Source organism: Gigantopelta aegis, chromosome 13, assembly GCF_016097555.1.
Source record: "Gigantopelta aegis isolate Gae_Host chromosome 13, Gae_host_genome, whole genome shotgun sequence".
Lineage (NCBI taxonomy): Eukaryota > Metazoa > Mollusca > Gastropoda > Neomphalida > Peltospiridae > Gigantopelta > Gigantopelta aegis.
The window spans coordinates 33,610,786-33,631,450 of record NC_054711.1 but is presented as its reverse complement, the minus strand read 5'-3'; the positions used below and the strand labels follow the sequence as shown (position 1 = coordinate 33,631,450).

Genomic DNA, 20,665 nt, shown 5'->3' with positions numbered 1-20,665 from the left:
TGATGTTCAGTTAAAATTACATGGAAAAATAGTATGGCATCTTAATAAGAAAGATTTACGTTTTCTATGAAATATAAAAACATGTTGACATGATGGCTTGAAACAGATACCACAACAATGAAATAACATAACACAGATCCACTGTGAAATACAGCAAAACCAAATATAGAGTCACTGCGCATAATAACAATATGTGTACCGTGCTCCACATTCACACAATTAAACTAGAATGAGTGCATATTTTTCACATGACCCTTTAGATACTTTTGTAGGGGAACGATTTAGTACATTGACCAAAATCGAACTGTGGAGTACTACTGGGCATATTGGAACTTTTGGTATGATTTCTAAGAGCTGACTTAAACCAAACGTTCTCTTACAGCTGGGGAAGCTGCTGGACAGTTTCACGTGTGTATGATAATATCCATAGTACCGTGCTTTGCTTAATGTGTTTTGGGACACCAACCCATCCATCCAGAAAATGTGATAGTATCCCCTCATCTCTCTCTCCCCCTCTCCCCCCCCTCTCTCTCTCTCTCTCTCTCTCTCCTCCCCCCCCTCTCTCTCTCTCTCTCTCTCTCTCTCTCTCTCTCTCTCTCTCTCTCTCTCTCTCTCTCCTCTCTCTCTCTCTCTCTCTCTCTCTCTCTCTCTTAATTAATTTGGATAGAAATGTAGTTATAATAGAAAAATAATTCATGAAAAGAACACGATCTAACGAGAAAACCAAACGGCTACAAGGTGCGATTTGCACACTTCGGAAATTGGCAAATCAATGTGCCCATCGTAGACACGGGCTGGTGTGCGTCGTAGACACGGGCTGGTGTGCGTCGTAGACACGGGCTGGTGTAGACACGGGCTGGTGTGCGTCGTAGACACGGGCTGGTGTGCGTCGTAGACACGGGCTGGTGTGTGTCGTAGGCTGGTGCGCGTCGTAGACACGGGCTGGTGCGCGTCGTAGACACGGGCTGGTGTGTGTCGTAGACACGGGCTGGTGCGCGTCGTAGACACGGGCTGGTGTGCGTCGTAGACACGGGCTGGTGTGAGTCGTAGACACGGGCTGGTGTGAGTCGTAGACACGGGCTGGTGCGCGTCGTAGACACGGGCTGGTGTGAGTCGTAGACACGGGCTGGTGTGCGTCGTAGACACGGGCTGGTGTGAGTCGTAGACACGGGCTGGTGTGAGTCGTAGACACGGGCTGGTGCGCGTCGTACACACGGGCTGGTGCGCGTCGTAGACACGGGCTGGTGCGCGTCGTAGACACGGGCTGGTGCGCGTCGTACACGGGCTGGTGCGCGTCGTACACGGGTGACACGTGATACTCGTCTTTCGAAGCGGATTGTGCGTCGTAGACACGGGCTGGAGGTGTGTATGATTGAGATTTCATATTTTGTTTTACACTCTTGCGCTCCCCCCCCCCCCCCGGGTTGTAGACAAAAGGCTAACCCACCTTTCGTAGACTCCTTCAGTAATCTAGGCTTTTATTAATAATCCTTGATAGACCTGGGCTCCTAATAGATTTGGCTTTAAGATTATGAATCATGGAATTTACCATTGGTCTGTCATCTTGTGTAAACTTGAATTACATTTTCAAATTGTAGGAAGAGGTGTAGGAGTCGCAGACACTGGGAATAAATACTGGGCTTGATATGTTACATGAAGATCCATTGATCATCTACGAAAAAGGTTATGTATTCAATTTTAGATGTTATGAATAGCATTATGTGATTTTTTGTTGTGAAAGAGTGCTGAAGTCTAAAGTGGACACGGCTGGTGCGCTAATCGTAGAAACGAATGCTGTTGCGAAAGTAGACACGGGCTACAACCTAAAATGCATACAGGTTAGTTAATTATTATTTTTTTTTGGGGCAATTAACTCCTGCGGTGTGAGGGCGAGTGGGTGACGCGGAAGAGGCGGGGGGGGGGGGGGGGGGGGGGAGTGGGTGGCTGATTTTTATTTGCCCGAATGAAATGATGTTGTCCCAATCTGGATAACAACTGAACGTAATATTTATATTTGCATTACTACCAAAAAGCGATACAGGGTTCCACACAAATCACATTTGTACATGAATGAAACGATTGAATGTTTTAAAAGGTAGATCCTTGTGATGCCTTGTATTCTTTTTATGGGATCTATTGCTTGACGGGGATTAGTAGCTAATGGCAAACAATACATCGACAAAACAAAGTTTGAAATAAAGAAAACAAGTGAAACGATTTATTTTGTTTTGTAAGCATTGCTGTAAGTAGTACAAAACGGAGGTTCCTGTAATAGACGACGTCGGAGTTCCGAACTGCGCCGGCGCGACATTGCTGAAACAAAGCCGTCAAAGGTTAATACTTCCTAGAATGGCTTGTTTACCTTGAAAGTACATTGCCGGTGTCTTTCAAATATACTGTTTTATAAATAAGACGTATTTTGGTTCAACACTTGCGGGATGTCATTTGAAGTTTGTAAACCTATTAGTCCAGGAGCCTGGTCGATTTATCTATTTCGGAGAGTCAGGAAGGTTTGAACATTGATTCTTATGTACAAATATGTGTAGATTTCAGATCTGCAACTCCTACTTGTCCAAACCTGTACGTTAATTGGGAATGTGCATACGTTTAATGGTACGTCAAAGTCAATTTGTGTTCGATCTGTTGCTACCCCAAAACAACAGTCCATGGGGCAGACACCAAATTTCAGTTATAGGGGAGATAAAACTCTTTGAAAATGTTTTTGTGAAGCTTAATATCCAAACTTTCCATTGGATTTTCATAATTGGTCAATTAATTGTGAGTATTCGTTATTTACATGATGCGCGGTCGGTCTAAGGTCGATCCCCGTCGGTGGACCCATTGGGCTATTTCTCGTTCCAGCCAGTGCTCCACAACTGGTGTAACAAAGGCCGTGGTATATACTACCCTGTCTGTGGGATGGTGCATATAAAAAATCCCTTGTTGTTAATCGAAAAGAGTAGCCCATGAAGTGGCGACAGTGGGTTTCCTCTCTCAATATTTGTGTGGTCCATAACCATATGTCTGACGCCATATAACCGTAAAATAAAATGTGTTGAGTGCGTCGCTAAATAAAATATTTTCTTCCTTCCTTCCTTAGTTATTTACACTGATGCAGGGAGTTATGCCTTGATAAATATTTTTTTGATAATTCTAAGGAATTTGCCATTTATATTATAATTTAATAATTTTTGCCAAAATGTTTCTAGATATCGTATCAAATGCCTTTTGAAAATCAATAAAGGCACATAATAATTTCGTTTTTCTTCTTTTTAAAATTTTGATTAAAAAATAAAATATTAAACAGAGTTGTGGAGTAACCTTTTCGAAAGACAGTCTCGGCTTCAGTTAAGATATCATTTTCTTCTAGTCGCCTATTTAAGATCGTTGTAAATAGTTTTGTGCTGCAGCATAATAAAGTTATTGGTCTATAATTCTCGGGCATAGAACGGCTTCCTTTTTTAAACATTGGCTTGATCATTCCTATCAACCATTCATTTGGGAAAATACTGTAATCTAGCAGGATATTGGATAGTCGTGCATACATTGGCAACATTTTGTCCGCAGTAGATTTTATGTACTCCTTTGTAATATTGTCTAGTCTAGAAGCTTTTCAACTGCATCATGCTCTTGGATCTCACGGATTTTTTTGGGTTTTTTGTTTGTTTGTTTGTTTGTTTGTGGGTTGTTGGGGTTTTTTGTGTGTGTGTGTGTGTGTGTGTGCGTGTGTGTGTGTGTGTGTGTGTGTGTGTGTGTGTGTTTAGTATATATAATAAACTACCGTTCAGTGTTGAACAGTCGGAAGTAAGCTCAGTACAAGCATTACTGTACCCAATAACAGATCACCTTTTAAATCACTCACAACATCACCTACAACTGAGGTGCAAATACAATGAATGATGCACTGGAGCGTCTACCATGTGTCTATTCTGTGTTGTGACTGGGACAGGAAAATATATGCCTATGCCTTGCGGCCGTTATGGCATGTTCAACAGTCCATTTTGGAACCCACCCACACACACCCACCCCCGAAAATAGTGGTCAATGTCATGGTGGTCGTTATGGACAGGTGGCCGTCAGAGAGAGAGAGAGAGAGAGAGAGAGAGAGAGAGAGAGAGAGAGAGAGAGAGAGAGAGAGAGAGGGGGTGGGGGGATTAGTGACGTAACAAAATGTCAAAATATCGTCCGTTTATATAAGTAGCAGACCACAGTTATTTGTGAATCTTCAGCTGAGATTTATTCATACCAGATCACGGCATCCTAAATGCCCACCTATGGTTTAAAATTAAAGAAAGATACAGGTATGTTTAGTCTCAAGGAAATTACAAAAAGGGTTTTATTTTAAATACTTTTAGTTTAATGTTTGTGTTACTTTCATCATAATGTTTCCAAACTGCATTTTTTGGTGCATTTTTAACAATGTTCACATCCATACAAACCAAACCCAAGCGGGAGTTGGCGGATATCACACATATATTTATAGAAACTACTCATTAAACCTTACAAAAATCCTAATTTTCATAAAGGTATAGCTGTTCAATTTTACACAAAATGAGCTTGTTTTGATAATTACCCAAATGATCACGCCCAACGTTTGTCACAAAGTAAATCCGGTGTATGAATACCAAGCCTCATTACAGCTAAACCAATTGTCGTTTTTACAAACAACTCCTTGGGTATTACTAAGCTTAAAGGGACATACCCTAGTTTTTAAACACATATTTTTTGACTATCAAAGCCGTTTTTGATAACGAAAATTATATTTTACTTAGATTTTATTGTTTAGATTATTCATTTCCGTACATTCGAAGTGTTTTTGGTCATCCTGGTGTTTTTAATATCACAAAATGCATTTCTCATATTTTTAAAAACGCACGTGCATCTGAGAAGTAACAGTTATGGAGTCGAGTTTTAGTCTATTTTTAGAGGGTATACCACCATTTCAAAGTCACATACTCATGTTTCACTCAGTGTAACTTTATCCAAATGTGTTACAGGTTTTGTAGATTAACAAAACTTAGAGTGTATTTTCATGGGCAGAAACTAGGGTCTGTCCCTTAAAGAATTTACTTCCTATTTCAAAGAATTATCCTTCAAACATGGATCTGTGCAAAAACAGAAAGCAAACTCTTAGTTTGCTTTTTAGTTTTAGTTTTCAAAGCTTTTTTCATATATAATGTTTGTTATAGTTACATCATCCTTTTCATGGTTTTTGCGGACGTTGAGTGACGGGTATAATGATCGAGGGCGTAGTCAGAGATCTGTTACACCCGTCACTCAACGGCCGCAATAACCGTGGTCTAACTAGACGAATATCGAGCGATGGATGAGGTAACTAGCTTGTAGCAGGACCCCATTACCACGCCTTCATGACGTCACCATGGTCGCAAAGAAGTTTTATAATTTAATTTTAGCGGGTATATTTCAACTTGCTTCGTAGTCCGAATCGGACGTAGCAAATGTGTGGGTTTTTGCAATTTATTGGGTCCGCCTTGGACTACTTGCTTCGATTAGCCTATACGGGAAAATGAAGCGAAACTATTTAATATTTCTTTTTTGTTTGTTTGTTGTTGTTTTTTTTAAAGAAAATAATTATTTTATATATACAGATTGATACTGTAACATTATTAGTCATGTTATTGAAAGTCTTACTTTTAAAACAATGTTCTAATTTACTTCCTTGCTGAACTATATGTGACCTGTAGGCGTAACTTTCTTCATCCATTCAGCAATCGCAAAAATTTAGGTCAGACACGCCCGTGGTCTAACTATGGGATACACCATGGGTAAAAACAAAGGGTCAGATACCAAAGCGTTGTCAAAGCGTGGTACAAGTAATAATGTATGTTTAACGATACTGGTATTTCACATTTCTATTCTGTATTTTATACTGTAAATATATTTCATGCTAATAGTTAACCAGTTTACACAGCTACTAAATTGTACTTACAGATTGACTTCTGGCTTCATAATTAACAAAGACCAAACAGGAATTATATATACACCTCCTCCCCCCCCCCCCCCAAACAAAACAAAAAAACCCCATAACAAACAAACAAACCCCCCCCCAAAAAAAACACACAAAAAAAACAAAAAAACAACTTGATATTGTTTTAACTTTAAGACATCTACTATGAAATATTTTATTTCCATGGGCTTATATTGTCGTACCGGCCTCGGTGGGGTCGTGGTTAGGCCATCGGTCTACAGGCTGGTAGTAACTGGGCTCGGATCCCAGTCAAGGCATGGGATTTTTAATCCAGATACCGACTCCAAACCCTGAGTGAGTGCTCCGCAAGGCTCAATGGGTAGGTGTAAACCACTTGCACCGACCAGTGATCCATAACTGGTTCAAGGCCATGGTTTGTGCTATCCTGCCTGTGGGAAGCGCAAATAAAAGATCCCTTGCTGCCTGTCGTAAAAGAGTAGCCTATGTGGCGAAAGCGGGTTTTCTCAAAACAAAACAGTGTCAGAATGACCGTATGTTTGACGTCCAATAGCCGATAAGATAAAACAAATCAATGTGCTCTAATGGCATCGTTAAATAAAACAAACTTTACTTTTTAAAATATTTTCGTTTTTTTTAAATATTTTATTATCCCCAGAATATAGAATGACAGTGTCAGGGTTGGGGTGCCCTGAGTTCACTGTCTCACAATAGTTTTGTATATTACATATGGTATATAGATATTTACATAAAATTTACTTGTCTGTTTAATATGTAAGAAATAATCCACGAAAATAATTTTTATTCTATTTCCGACAGTACTTTAGTAACAAAACCAGACGGAGGAAAAACAATATCAAATTGGCTGTTCTACACTTCAGCTAATTTGAAACTGAGATTCAAATTTAAGAAATAGTTTCAAATCCGCGCTCCAAGTTCCTTTATATCGAAGCTGCAGAGCTTCAAATTAGCGGATAACAGGTATTACATCATATTAGTAATATAATAGTTGTATAATGATATAGCATGAAACATGTGAGCACATATAATACTGTTTCAGTTGCATCTGACAAGCAAATGCAAATACATTCGGGAAACTGTTTATGAGCATGTATTAAGCATGGCAATGTTCGTATTGCGATATATCAAATATTTTAAACATTTACAAACTTTACAGTTAATCTGACAGGAGTATGTAAATATATGGGTCAGATTTCTTAACTCTAGCAATGCAATTGAGTAAAATAACGTTATATTGTAGGTGTATAACAGTAAAATTATCCAAAAAGTAATATAAATGCATGAACAGATCTTTAGAAACAAAACAATATAAACAAAACAAAACCACGAAAACGGGTTACAGAAAAAAAGACACTTCGTGTAACAATGATACAAACATGCGCATATTTTTACTTAAAATAAATGGCGGGGGGAGGGGGGGGGGAAGGGGGATAAAAAAAATAATAATAAATGAATGTTCAGCAATACCCTAGCGCACAAAACACCCCCTCCTACAGAAAATTAACGAACAAAAACCCAACACCCCACCCTATCAGGGTAGAGTCATACTACAAAATACCTCCCAGCTAGATAAATGGACAATTTCAAAGTATAGATGACCGCCTTTCGTGACGCAATCACAGTACGACATTCTACTCTGTAACCACTGTACGGCATTCTACTCTCTAACCACTGTACGACATTCTACTCTAATCACTATACAACATTCTACTCTCTAATTACTGTACAACATTCTACTTTCTAATCACTGTATATAACATTCTACTATATACTTACTGTATACAATTCTACTCCAATCACTGTACGACATTCTACTCTAAACACTATACAACATTCTACTCTCTAACCACTGTACGACATTCTACTCTAAACACTATACAACATTCTACTCTCTAACCACTGTACGACATTCTACTCTAATCACTATACAAAATTCTACTCTCTAACCACTGTACGACATTCTACTCTAATCACTATACAACATTCTACTATCTAATCACTGTACAACATTCTACTCTCTTATCACTGTACAACATTCTACTATAATCACTATACAACATTCTACTCTAACCACTGTACGACATTCTACTCTAATTACTATACAACATTCTACTCTCTAATCACTGTACGATGTTCTACTGTAATCACTATACAACATTATACTATCTAACCACTGTACAACATTCTACTCTAATCACTATACAACATTCTACTCTCTAATCACTGTATGGCATTCTACTTTCTAATCATTGTATAACATTCTACTCACTAATCACTGTACAACATTCTACTCTAATCACTATACAACATTCTACTATCTAACCACTATACAACATTCTACTCTAATCACTATACAACATTCTACTCTAATCACTGTACGACATTCTACTCTAATCACTATACAACATTCTACTCTCTAATCACTGTATGTCATTCTACTTTCTAATCATTGTATAACATTCTACTCACTACTCACTGTACAACATTCTACTCTAATCACTATACAACATTCTACGCTCTAATCACTGTACGACATTCTACTCTAATCACTATACAACATTCTACTCTCTAATCACTATACAACATTCTACGTTCTAATCACTGTATACCATTCTACTCTCTGCTCACAGTACAACATTCTACTATAATTACTATACAACATTCTACATCCTAATCACTGTACAACATTCTACTCTCTAATCACTGTAAAAGAAAAAAAAAAAAAAGAAATGTTTTATTTAACGACGCACTCAACATATTTTTATTTACGGTTATATGGCGTCAGACATATGGTTAAGGACCACACATATTTTGAGAGGAAACCCGCTGTCGCCACTACATGGGCTACTCTTTCTGATTAGTAGCAAGGGATCTTTTATTTGCGCTTCCCACAGGCAGTTTAGCACAAACCATAGCCTTTGTTGAACCAGTTACGGAACACTGGTCGGTGCAAGTGGTTTACACCTACCCATTTAGCCTTGCGGAACACTCACTCAGGGTTTGGAGTCGGCATCTGGATTAAAAATCCCATGCCTCGACTGGGATCCGAACCCAGTGCCTACCAGCCAGTAGACCGATGGCCTAACCACGACGCCACCGAGGCCGGTCCTAATCACTGTACGACATTCTACTATAATCACTATACAACATTCTACTCTTTAACCACTGTACGACGTTATACTCTAATCACTATACAACATTCTACTATCTAATCACTGTACAACATTCTACTCTCTAATCACTGTACGACGTTATACTCTAATCACTATACAACATTCTACTCTCTAATCACTGTACGACATTCTACTCTCTAATCACTGTACGACGTTCTACTCTAATCACTATACAACATTCTACTCTTTAACCACTGTACGACGTTATACTCTAATCACTATACAACATTCTACTATCTAATCACTGTACAACATTCTACTCTAATCACTGTACAACATTCTACTCTAATCACTGTGCAACATTCTACTATAATCAATATACAACATTCTACTATAATCACTATACAACATTCTACTATCTAATCACTGTACAACATTCTACTATAATTAATATACAACATTCTACTCTCTAATCACTGTACGACGTTATACTCTAATCACTATACAACATTCTACTCTCTAATCACTGTACGACATTCTACTCTCTAATCACTGTACGACGTTCTACTCTAATCACTATACAACATTCTACTCTTTAACCACTGTACGACGTTATACTCTAATCACTATACAACATTCTACTATCTAATCACTGTACAACATTCTACTCTAATCACTGTACAACATTCTACTCTAATCACTGTGCAACATTCTACTATAATCAATATACAACATTCTACTATAATCACTATACAACATTCTACTATCTAATCACTGTACAACATTCTACTATAATCAATATACAACATTCTACTCTCTAATCACTGTACGACGTTATACTCTAATCACTATACAACATTCTACTCTCTAATCACTGTACGACATTCTACTCTCTAATCACTGTACGACGTTCTACTCTAATAACTATACAAAATTCTACTCTCTAATTACTGTACAACATTCTACTTTCTAATCACTGTATATAACATTCTACTATATACTTACTGAATAAAATTCTACTCCAATCACTGTACATCATTCTACTCTCTAACCACTGTACAACGTTCTACTCTAATCACTATACGACATTCTACACTCTAATCACTGTACAACATTCTACTCTCTAATCACTGTATGACATTCTACTTTCTAATCATTGTATAACATTCTACTCTCTAATCACTGTACAACATTCTACTTTCTAATCAGTGTATAACATTCTACTCTGTAATCACTGTACAAGATTCTACTATAATTACTATACAACATTCTATACTCTAATCACTGTACGACGTTCTACTCTAATCACTATACAACCTTCTACTCTCTAATCACTGTACGACGTTCTACTTTCTAATCATTGTATAACATCCTACTCTATAATCACTGTACAACATTCTACTTTCTAATCACTGTATAACATTAAACTCTCTAATCACTGTACAACATTCTACTATAATCACTATAGAACATCCTACTCTATAATCACTGTACGACGTTCTATTCTAATCACTATACAACATTCTACTATCTAACCACTGTACAACATTCTACTCTAATCACTATACAACATTCTAAGCTCTAATCACTGTACGACGTTCTACTCTAATCACTATACAACATTCTACTCTCTAATCACTGTATGGCATTCTACTTTCTAATCATTGTATAACATTCTACTATCTAATCACTGTACAACATTCTACTATAATCAATATACAACATTCTACTCTCTAATCACTGTACGACGTTCTACTCTAATCACTATACAACATTCTACTCTCTAATCACTGTACGATATTCTACTCTCTAATCACTGTACGACGTTCTACTCTAATCACTATACAAAATTCTACTCTGTAATTACTGTACGACATTCTACTTTCTAATCACTGTATATAACATTCTACTATATACTCACTGTACAGAATTCTACTCCAATCACTCTACATCATTCTACTCTCTAACCACTGTTCAACTCTAATCACTATACGACATTCTGCTCTCTTATCACTGTACAACGTTCTACTCTAATCACTATACAACATTCTACTCTCTAATCAATGTACAACGTTCTACTGTAATCACTGTAGGACATTCTACTCTCTGTGTGTGTTTGTATGCGTATATGTATGTGCGTGTATGTATATGTATGTGTGTGTATGTATATGTATGCATGTGTATGTGTATACGTATATATGTATGAGTGTTTCGTATCTTTTTGTGCATGTGCAGTATGATGATTGTTCCACACCATACATAGCTGTGTTAATACCATTGCATATTATATTGTGAATTTATTACATATATGCATTGTACTGTATACATATACATTATCTCCTGTAAAGCCCATCTTGTCACTGTCAAATATTGTTATTTCATATTCCCCATATGCCGTTGTGTAACGGCCTGGGAGAAATAAAGTTCTGTTCTGTTCTGTTCTCTAATGACTGTACGATATTTTACTCTCTAATCACTGTACGACATTCTACTCTCTAACCACTGTACAACATTCTACTCTTTAATCAGTCGATAAATCAGAAACAATCTGTGTGTACTTGATACGCAGGTCGTCATCATTTACTTCTTGTAATCGTGTTGTGGCGACATCCAAAGCCGTCATTTTGCCTTGGTTTTTATAATTTTTCTGTCTTTTCACGGCGCCGAATTCCAACAAATGGGAGACAATTTCTGGTTGAGCCGCTTCTACTGCACAGTGCAAAATGGAATCTTTACTATAGCTGAGAATTGCGGGGTTCGCACCGCAAGCCAACAGTTTCTGTGTTTTCCCTACATGTCCATTTCTAACAGCGATGAAGAGAGCTGATTCTCCAACATGATTCCTTTGATTGATGTCACATCCTCTAGCTATCAGCATGTCAATGATTGTCTTATACCCATCTTCCACACAGATAAGGGTTTTGTTTTTGTGACATTTGTTTCTTGACTTCAACTCTTCACGAACCAACTGGGCCATCAGGGGATTTAAGGAAATACTATGCAACGTCTTCAGTAATGCAAATTGCCACACTGCCTGTATTAACTCAAAATCAAGTTCCACCGGCTTAGTGTCAACTGTGCTGTGAAACAAGGAGTTTCCTTTCCTGTCGAATGTAGTTGGGTCACCTCCATATTGAAGCAACAACTTGACAATGGCAGGGCATTCTCTCAGAGCCGCCTCGTGCAGTTCTGTGTATTCACGAACACCGTGAGTCTTATTAGGGTTGGCTCCCCGACTCAGCAGCAGCTTGACAATGGTGGTATCCTGAAACAGGCAAGCATAACTGAGCGCTGTTCGCTGGTCTTTGTCTGCAGCATTCACATCTAGTCCAAGACCGAGAAGTTCCTCCACACATTCAGGATGGTGTGATACAACAGCACCCTTCAGCAGGTCCCAGCTGCGTGTCATATGCACATCCAACAGAGCCCCACTGTTAACAAGCAGCTGGATGTTCTTCAGCCTTCCTTTCCAACATGCATGATACAGTGGAGTTTTGTAGTTAAGGTCACAACAGTTCAGATCCACTCCTTGGTTTATCATCATTCTGAGAGCGTCATATCGTCCATACATTACAACCATGTGTATAGCAGTTAAGCCCAAGCTGTCAATGAGGTACGGGTTTGCTTTTAATCCTAACAAGTAATGCATCGTATCCAAGTGATTTGTTGACGCTGCAGTCATCAGAGGAGTATACCAGAACGCATCTTGGACATCCTTGTCAACCCCACCTTGCACTAGCTGTCTCAATAAATTCGTATTTCCCAGCATAGCAGCTACTGTTATAGAACCCGGCACCAACTGGTCTGTTAGCATTTGGACTATTTTGTTGATGCAGTATATGGATGTGTCCATCATCATGAGAAGATTATTGGATGGTCCTCTTTCACCTTCAGGTTGGTTACATTCCATTGCAACCAACCTTGGTAAGTGGTTAACTGTTTCTGCATCTGAAAGTAACAGCTGCTGCCGTGAAGGAGGCAGGCGCTGACTTCCACCACACGCAAGTAATACATTTTTAACCTCTTCATATGCAAAAACTAATCCGTCGTTTTTGGTAATACCACCAAGATTTACTCTCAAAACTGAAAGCATTTCATCCAATATTGCCACCAACACATAACAAGATGCAACGTGCACAGGTGTTCTGTTCTCGGAATCTTCTATTTCAGGGTTAACTCCCTTGTTAGTGAGAATCCGCACGGCATCACTGTTGGCAACGCGTGTAAGGCGGTGTAAAAGAACACCGAATATCTCAGCAGAAGGATCTGAACATTTAGCAAAGACAGAGTTGATGACGTGCACGCTGTTAGCCAAGGGATATCGCTCAAATTCGTGATACAAGATGGCACATGGAAACTGTAGGTTGGGGTGCATGCTTACGAGAAGCTGTATCACCTCTGCATCATTATAGTGCACTGCAAAACACAGAAGAGTATGAAGAACATTTTTCTGTTGTTCTTCATTTAGTATATTCAGCATGTGTTTTACAATTTCAACCGAACTGTACCGAGCAGCTACGTGAAGGGGGCTCGTGGTGTCTCCACTGCTGCAGTCAAAAGTTGCTCTAAAATCCAGCAAACGTTTTACAATGTCAAGTGAATTCATCCGGGCTGCTATGTGCAGAGGTGTTTCATTCTGACTATCAACAGCGTTTACGTCCGCTCCATTTTGAAGCAAACAAAAAACAACACTCGCGTTGTTCTTTACAGCAAGATGGAGACATGTATCTTGATGTTTGTTGGTGGCATTAACGATACAGCCGAAGTTTATCAGAACCTGAACTGACTCCACACACCCATATCTTGCAGCTATATGTAACAACGTCTGATTGTTTTCATCCAGACATTCTAGGCAATGAAAATTCTTGCTCAAAATGTACTCTAAGATACGGGGCGTGCTGCACGCTGCAGAAAAGAACACATTAATGTGTGGAATGTAATTTGATTTGAAGCTCATGACCTCCTCATATATTCTACCCGCATCAATGTCTTCACTGCTGGGGAGACCCATTGGGCACTGCATTACTGTTCTACTCTTCAAGACATGAACAGCATCTGCGACTTCCTCACGGAACCCTTCATGGCTCTGAAGCAGGAGCTGCTTCACAGCTCTGTCAAGGATCTGTGGTGCTTTCGGCAATCTCATAGCATAATATATCAACTGAACAGCAGCATGGCTACTTCCCTTCTCGAGGGCTAAGGATAGAAGATCGTGAATAACGTGGAAGGTCATTGCAGGGGCTCGACTGTGCTCTGCTAGTTCCAGAAAAGCTTGATTCTCTGCCGATCCTGAGGCACACAGTGCCGAGATGGCGTCAACGGTGGGGACTGCTCCCATTTTAAGCAGCATTGAAATTAGCTCAGTGTTACCAATATAACAAGAGCAGATTAACGCTTCTTGTTTCTGCCACTTGGCGTCTGCTGCACTGAGAGTGTCCAGGACCGATATGAAAAACCTTGCCAGAGTAACCAGTGCTTTACTGATAGCTGCACTTGTGATGCAGGTCACACCACTGATGTGAATAATGCTATATGTAGCTCTGTGTACCATCTGCAAAACCATATGCTTCCGTTCCTTATCTGAAATCTTGTTTGACAAGTAGTATGCATTTGCAGAATGCGACCACATCTTTTCCAATGTATTTTTTTCTCGAAACAAAGAAACGATGGTATGATCAGCAAACGAAAGTTTCTGGGATAATATTTGAGAAACTTTTGACTTTTGCCAGAAGGTTGAGGTCAAATAGTTAATAAAATGGTCATCTTTAAATGATTGGTGTTCTAAAATATACGCAGCATTTGTTTTTTCTTCTATCATTGCTTGTGTTAGCCTTTCGGCCAATATTTTGTAGTTTTCTTCTGAAACGACTACGTGACTATTCCCTTTATCTGGACTTCCTTGAGTAACAAAGTATAGCAATAGCATTGAAATGGGACACATACGGATGCCTTGTTTTTGATATCGTTCAGAAAAATGGAGTAACAAAGTTTCAAATACAGACTGGTGAGTAAATGTGTACGAGTCCGTAGCTTCATCTTTCTTCAGATACAAGTTGCAGAGAGCGTTCGCTGAAGCTTCAATCTGCCCTAATGATACATCACTATTAATGTTGCAGACATGCTTCAACTTGCCTATAACCTGAAGAGTGTTCAAATGAACATCCTCGAATGGGTCCAAAGAGTCGCAGGTCAGAGCTCCTTGGCTGAACATGACGAGTAGGAGAGTTATGTATTGGAACTGTGTGTCTCTGGAGTTCGTTTCCTTTAGCTTGGTGAACTCTCCTTGAAGAAACTCGATAGGATGACCAAAGAAGAGCTCACCTGTCTCTTGTGCATCCTGTGAGTTGACGTAAAAGTTGCAACATTGTGGAAAACCCAGCTGGCTGCAGGACTGCTTGGCAGCGTTAGTTATCTCATCTGGATTCATCTTCACTGTCCTCTGCTTGACATGCCTTTCAAGAATCTCTATCTTTTCATCCAAGCTGAGAAGACAGTCAGGACTCTGCAGGTCTACAAGATTATACTTGGAGAAGACAGCATAATCATTGAGACCCGTTTTACACACATTGAAAATGTGAGACCTGAAGACAAGGATGAGCTTCACCCGACTTCTTTCGACCAAACGCTGCATGTCCACCAGCTTCTGCTCCCACGAGAACTGAAAGTCTGCAACTAGATTACTTCTACCAAACATGTCGTCCACCATCACAACGTACTTTTCTTTGCTTGAATTCTGATACATGCCATATTTAACATATTCACCAAATGGAATATCATCCCATTCAGAATGGTGAGTCAAAGTCAAGGCGATCCTGTGCTCCTCCTCTGCACAGCTTGCAAGTAAGTTGGTGCCCATGTAGCTCTTGCCCATGCCAGGTCCGCCGACAATCACAGCGACCCCCCTGTTCTGAAGGCACTCCCTGGCTTTCCAAAAGGCTCTAGTTTCAACAAACAGTCCCAAATTTGTGTCTTTGACATGTTGTCGGGATTTCCCTGAAAGACAAATGAAGATGTTATAGATTTTTAATTAAAAGCTTCTTCCTTAAATAATCATACACTGGTGTCCTACAACTGGTGTCTACACACAGCGTCGTGTATGCCTATCACTCACTGTGCAATTAAAGTTAAAGTTTGTTTTGTTTTAATAATAATAATAATAATAATAGATTTTTATTTCAGATCAGTGATCCATAGAACATATTTAAACATCACATACAAACCTGATTACATAATATGCAGTAGCTTGTGCCAGCGATTTACACATACGGATTTGACGTACACATGTGTACACCACAGGTGGGCAACAGTGAACTAAAGTGCCAAAGTTGTGTACTTGATATCTGACACAAATTTTGCTGGCACTGTATAGTCGTCGTTGTCCGATTATCCATCGGTATGCATTATTATACCATATGTTAAGATCTTTCATGGTATCCTGTGTACATTTCACCCATAATGCACCCACGTACAAATTACTACAATAACTCACAAATTATTGTGTTTTAACAGATTCTGAACATTTGGAAATCGAGGCAACAACATGCTTGCACGTACACAAAGGGCTCTACACTGTCGTTGACTGTCTTTATCGTCTTTCACGTTTTTACATATTATTATAATATGACCTAGATATTTATAGTTGTCAACAAATATAAGTACATCACCATACAAATATAAGGAAGGTACATTGATCAACTTCAGAGTTTCTGGCTCAATACACATACAGTTTTCATTGTATTATATATAACATCATAATCTTCTTAAAATTTCTCGCAAATCGTTAACCTTTTTCTTAATGCAGAAATTGATGGAAAAAGATGTGACATATCATCAAAACTGAAGTTATTTAAAAACACCACACCAACATTACACCCAACTGCACATTTCGACAACTGTAGGTTAAGGTCATCAATATATATATATATATATATATATATATATATATATATATATATATATATATATATATATATATATATATATATATATATATATATATATATATATGTATATATATATATATATATATATATGAAGAGTTCAGACGCAAAACGCGATATAAACCATTTTCTTTCTTTTTTTAATTAAAGGAGCTCAATCACGGATTTAGTGGGCCTTGTTTCTCTAAATATGAATTATAAATTAAACTTACATTCATTTGGAATACCAAACCTAGTTATTGTATGTTCCAAAATATTTTAATTTAACTACGATCGAGGGAATTCCATGATACGCTTCTTTCTTGTGATGAGACATGAAAAATACGGAAATACGCAAAATGGTATTTCGGTTTTAATGTATAGCGTAAAAAAAGAGTGTACTGTTGCATGTTTTGTCGTCCAGAGGTTGGCTAATTACCCAGTTGAATCCAGTTCTACGTGCAGGGACAAGTTCAGCCTGCCGTTTGTGCGTGTGTGCACGCACGTTAATCTTGCATTTTTATAGCCAAAACTCCTCCAGATAAAACACCGCCCCTCCACCCTAAAAAGGTAGTAGTAGGCTAATAATAATAGTAGTAGTAGTAGTAGTAGTAGTAGTAGTAGTAGTAGTAGTAGTAGTAATAGGAATAATAATTGTGTATTATTATTATTATTATTATTATTATTATTACATGTATTATAATGTTGGTAAAATCACATCGCGGTGGGGTGGGGTGGGTGGGGGCGGTTGTTACAAAAACATTACATACATTTAGAGGGGGACCCGCGAGTGGTCTCAGCTTTAGTAGTAGCCTATATATACTCTTCAAAAAAAGAAACGCAAAAGGGTACAAATGGGTTATAACTCCGATTTTATGTTTCCTACCGGTTCATGCTTTGTGAATATAAGGTCATTGCATGTCCCAAACACATTCCCACGGTTACATTCGATAAAACGCAGCTACTGTACAATAAAGTTCCAAAATGTGAATATTCGCAAAAACGCAGCCACGTGCAAACCATGTCACCACTGCACGTGCGTTGTCTGCACGTGCAACATGAACACCGACAGTATAAAAGTGCAGGGTGTTCGCTTGCCTGGCCTCTGTATCTGGCCGACAGTTGACAATCCAGGACATGCCACGTCTCAGTGAACCGCAGAGAAACAATGCCATCGGCCGACTAGACGCAGGCGAATCCAGAACGGCCGTTGCCAGGGCATTCCATGTGTCCCCAAGCACCATCTCCAGACTGTGGGACCGTTACCAGCAACATGGATCAACACGTGACCTCCCTAGATCCGGTCGACCACGGGTCACTACCCCCGGGCAGGACCGCTACATCCGGGTACGCCACCTTCGGGAACGATTGACTACTGCCACCTCCACAGCCGCAGCAATACCAGGTTTGCGCAGGATATCCGACCAGACCGCCTACGTGAGGTAGGAATTCGTGCCAGACGTCCAGTTCGAGGTGTCATCTTAAGACCACAACACCGTCGACTTCGACTGCAGTGGTGCCAGATTCATCGACAATGGCCTCAACTGCGATGGAGACAGGTGTGGTTCAGTGACAAGTCCCGATTTCTGCTCCGACGTCATGATGGAAGATGTCGCGTGTATAGGCGTCGTGGTGAACGTTATGCGGCAAACTGCGTGCAGGAAGTGGACAGATTCGGCGGGGGTAGTGTCATGGTGTGGGCAGCCATCTCACACACTGGCAGAACTGACCTGGTCCACGTGCAGGGCAACCTGAATGCACAGGGCTACATTGACCAGATCCTCCGGCCACACATCGTTCCAGTTATGGCCAACGCCAACGCAGTGTTCCAACATGACAACGCCAGGCCTCACACAGCACGTCTCACAACGGCTTTCCTACAGAACAACAACATTAATGTCCTTCCTTGGCCATCGATATCACCGGATTTGAACCCAATTGAGCATCTATGGGACGAGTTGGACCGACGCCTCCGACAGCGACAACCACAGCCCCAGACCCTGCCCGAGCTGGCAGCAGCCTTGCAGGCCGAGTGGGCCACCATCCCCCGGGACGTCATCCGTACTCTGGTTGCTTCAATGGGCAGGCGGTGCCAGGCAGTTGTCAACACACGCGGAGGCCACACCCGGTATTCTCCAGATGACCTTGACCTTGGTGGTGTGTCCTATCACTTACTCACAATGGACTAGAGTGAATTGTGAACAATCCTGCAACATTTGGTAATTATCGGACTCACCATTCAATAATTAAATCAATTCTCCAAATGTTACGACAATGTGGTTTTGCGTTTCTTCTTTTGAAGAGTATATAAAAAAAAATGTATTTTCAGTTTTATTGCCCCTTGCAATTTTGAGCAATTGAAATGTGACTAAATACAGCAAAATAACCTTTTAGTCATATTTATTTACGGTAAAATTAACTTTTTTTTACAAAATTTACGTAAACAGCCTCAAAATTGAAATCAGTGAAAAATTATTAAGTTCAAGCCATGTTGTTAGTTTGTGTACTGTCCGTAGTAAATTCATATACTCCCCCACCCCCTCCCCTGTTCAGAAAATGCACTGTTCGTACAGTACTTAGTATGTATTCCTCCTGTTCCAGATGGTTCGGTAATATGGATCAATCAAATACATGTACTTATTTACCGCCTATATACAGTTTTGCTGTGAATATAGCCAGCCCTCGTTCGTGGAGGCTATATACACGGCCTTCGTATATATAGTCACATCGTATATAAACACCGTCTATAGTTCAGAGTATTCTTTTAAAATGTAACAATTCCTATCCCAAGTCAGCTGTTACGGCATATTTTGTATACTAATGAATTTGACAAGGTGGACAATGATAGTGTTTGTGATCCAGATGTTTAGAGTTTCTCGCGTACGACTAACGATAAATTTACCTATAGATGCAAAGGCCTAACTAGTCGGGATTGTCGACGTTTAACATGCTTCTGTTACTAAATTAAATTAATGTATAAGCTTATTATCATTCAGTACATGTGTTTATTATTTTTTAATAACTTATTTTCATTGTTTTTTGTTTTTTCTATTTATCCTACGTCGCAGAGGACGGTCAAGCGTTCTCGTTACACGAGCTTGGTAAATCGTTTTGGCACTGCGGTTATTCGGGGAATGCCCGTCACGTGACTCAAAATAATACGTTACACCTCTGCTCTCCAAATAGCCGTTATTTATCTCAGAATTATGGACCGTACCCATAATTCAATTATTATTTTTTATAAAATATCAATAATAAGTGTGATATGGTGGTTATGTAGATGGTTCAATAAAGTACTTTTAGGTACAAATCAAATGTATATATTGTCATATAATACCTTGTTGGGTCAATAATTAGGTCAACCATCTGTGAGAGAGCGCATTTAAAGCGATTATTGTATGTTAGTAAGGGCTAATCGTAGGCCCGCTGATTTGCCGCAAAATGCGATTGATATTTATGAAATTGTATTGGGTAAATCCCGGCTTTTTTAAAATCAAAACGCGATATACGCCAATTAAAAAAATCACTTTTACTGAAAATGGAAAAAATTGATATATCACGTTTTACACCTAAACTCTTCATATATATATATATATATATATATATATATATATATATATATATATATATATATATATATGTATATATATATAACACAACTGGAA

General features: G+C 39.2%; 1 protein-coding gene across 1 annotated transcript; it reads right to left on the bottom strand.

Moving 5' to 3' along the window:
* Nucleotides 1–769: 769 nt before the first annotated feature.
* Nucleotides 770–1,384, bottom strand: LOC121387273 (ankyrin-2-like). The gene has a single exon (XM_041518298.1). The coding sequence runs from the start codon at nt 1,382–1,384 to the stop codon at nt 770–772; it is 615 nt and encodes a 204-aa protein (XP_041374232.1).
* Nucleotides 1,385–20,665: the final 19,281 nt, after the last annotated feature.

What these genes read in the sequence shown, in the direction of transcription:
- LOC121387273 (XM_041518298.1), bottom strand. Translation starts at nt 1,384, where the DNA reads ATGAAATCTCAATCATACACACCTCCAGCCCGTGTCTACGACGCACAA.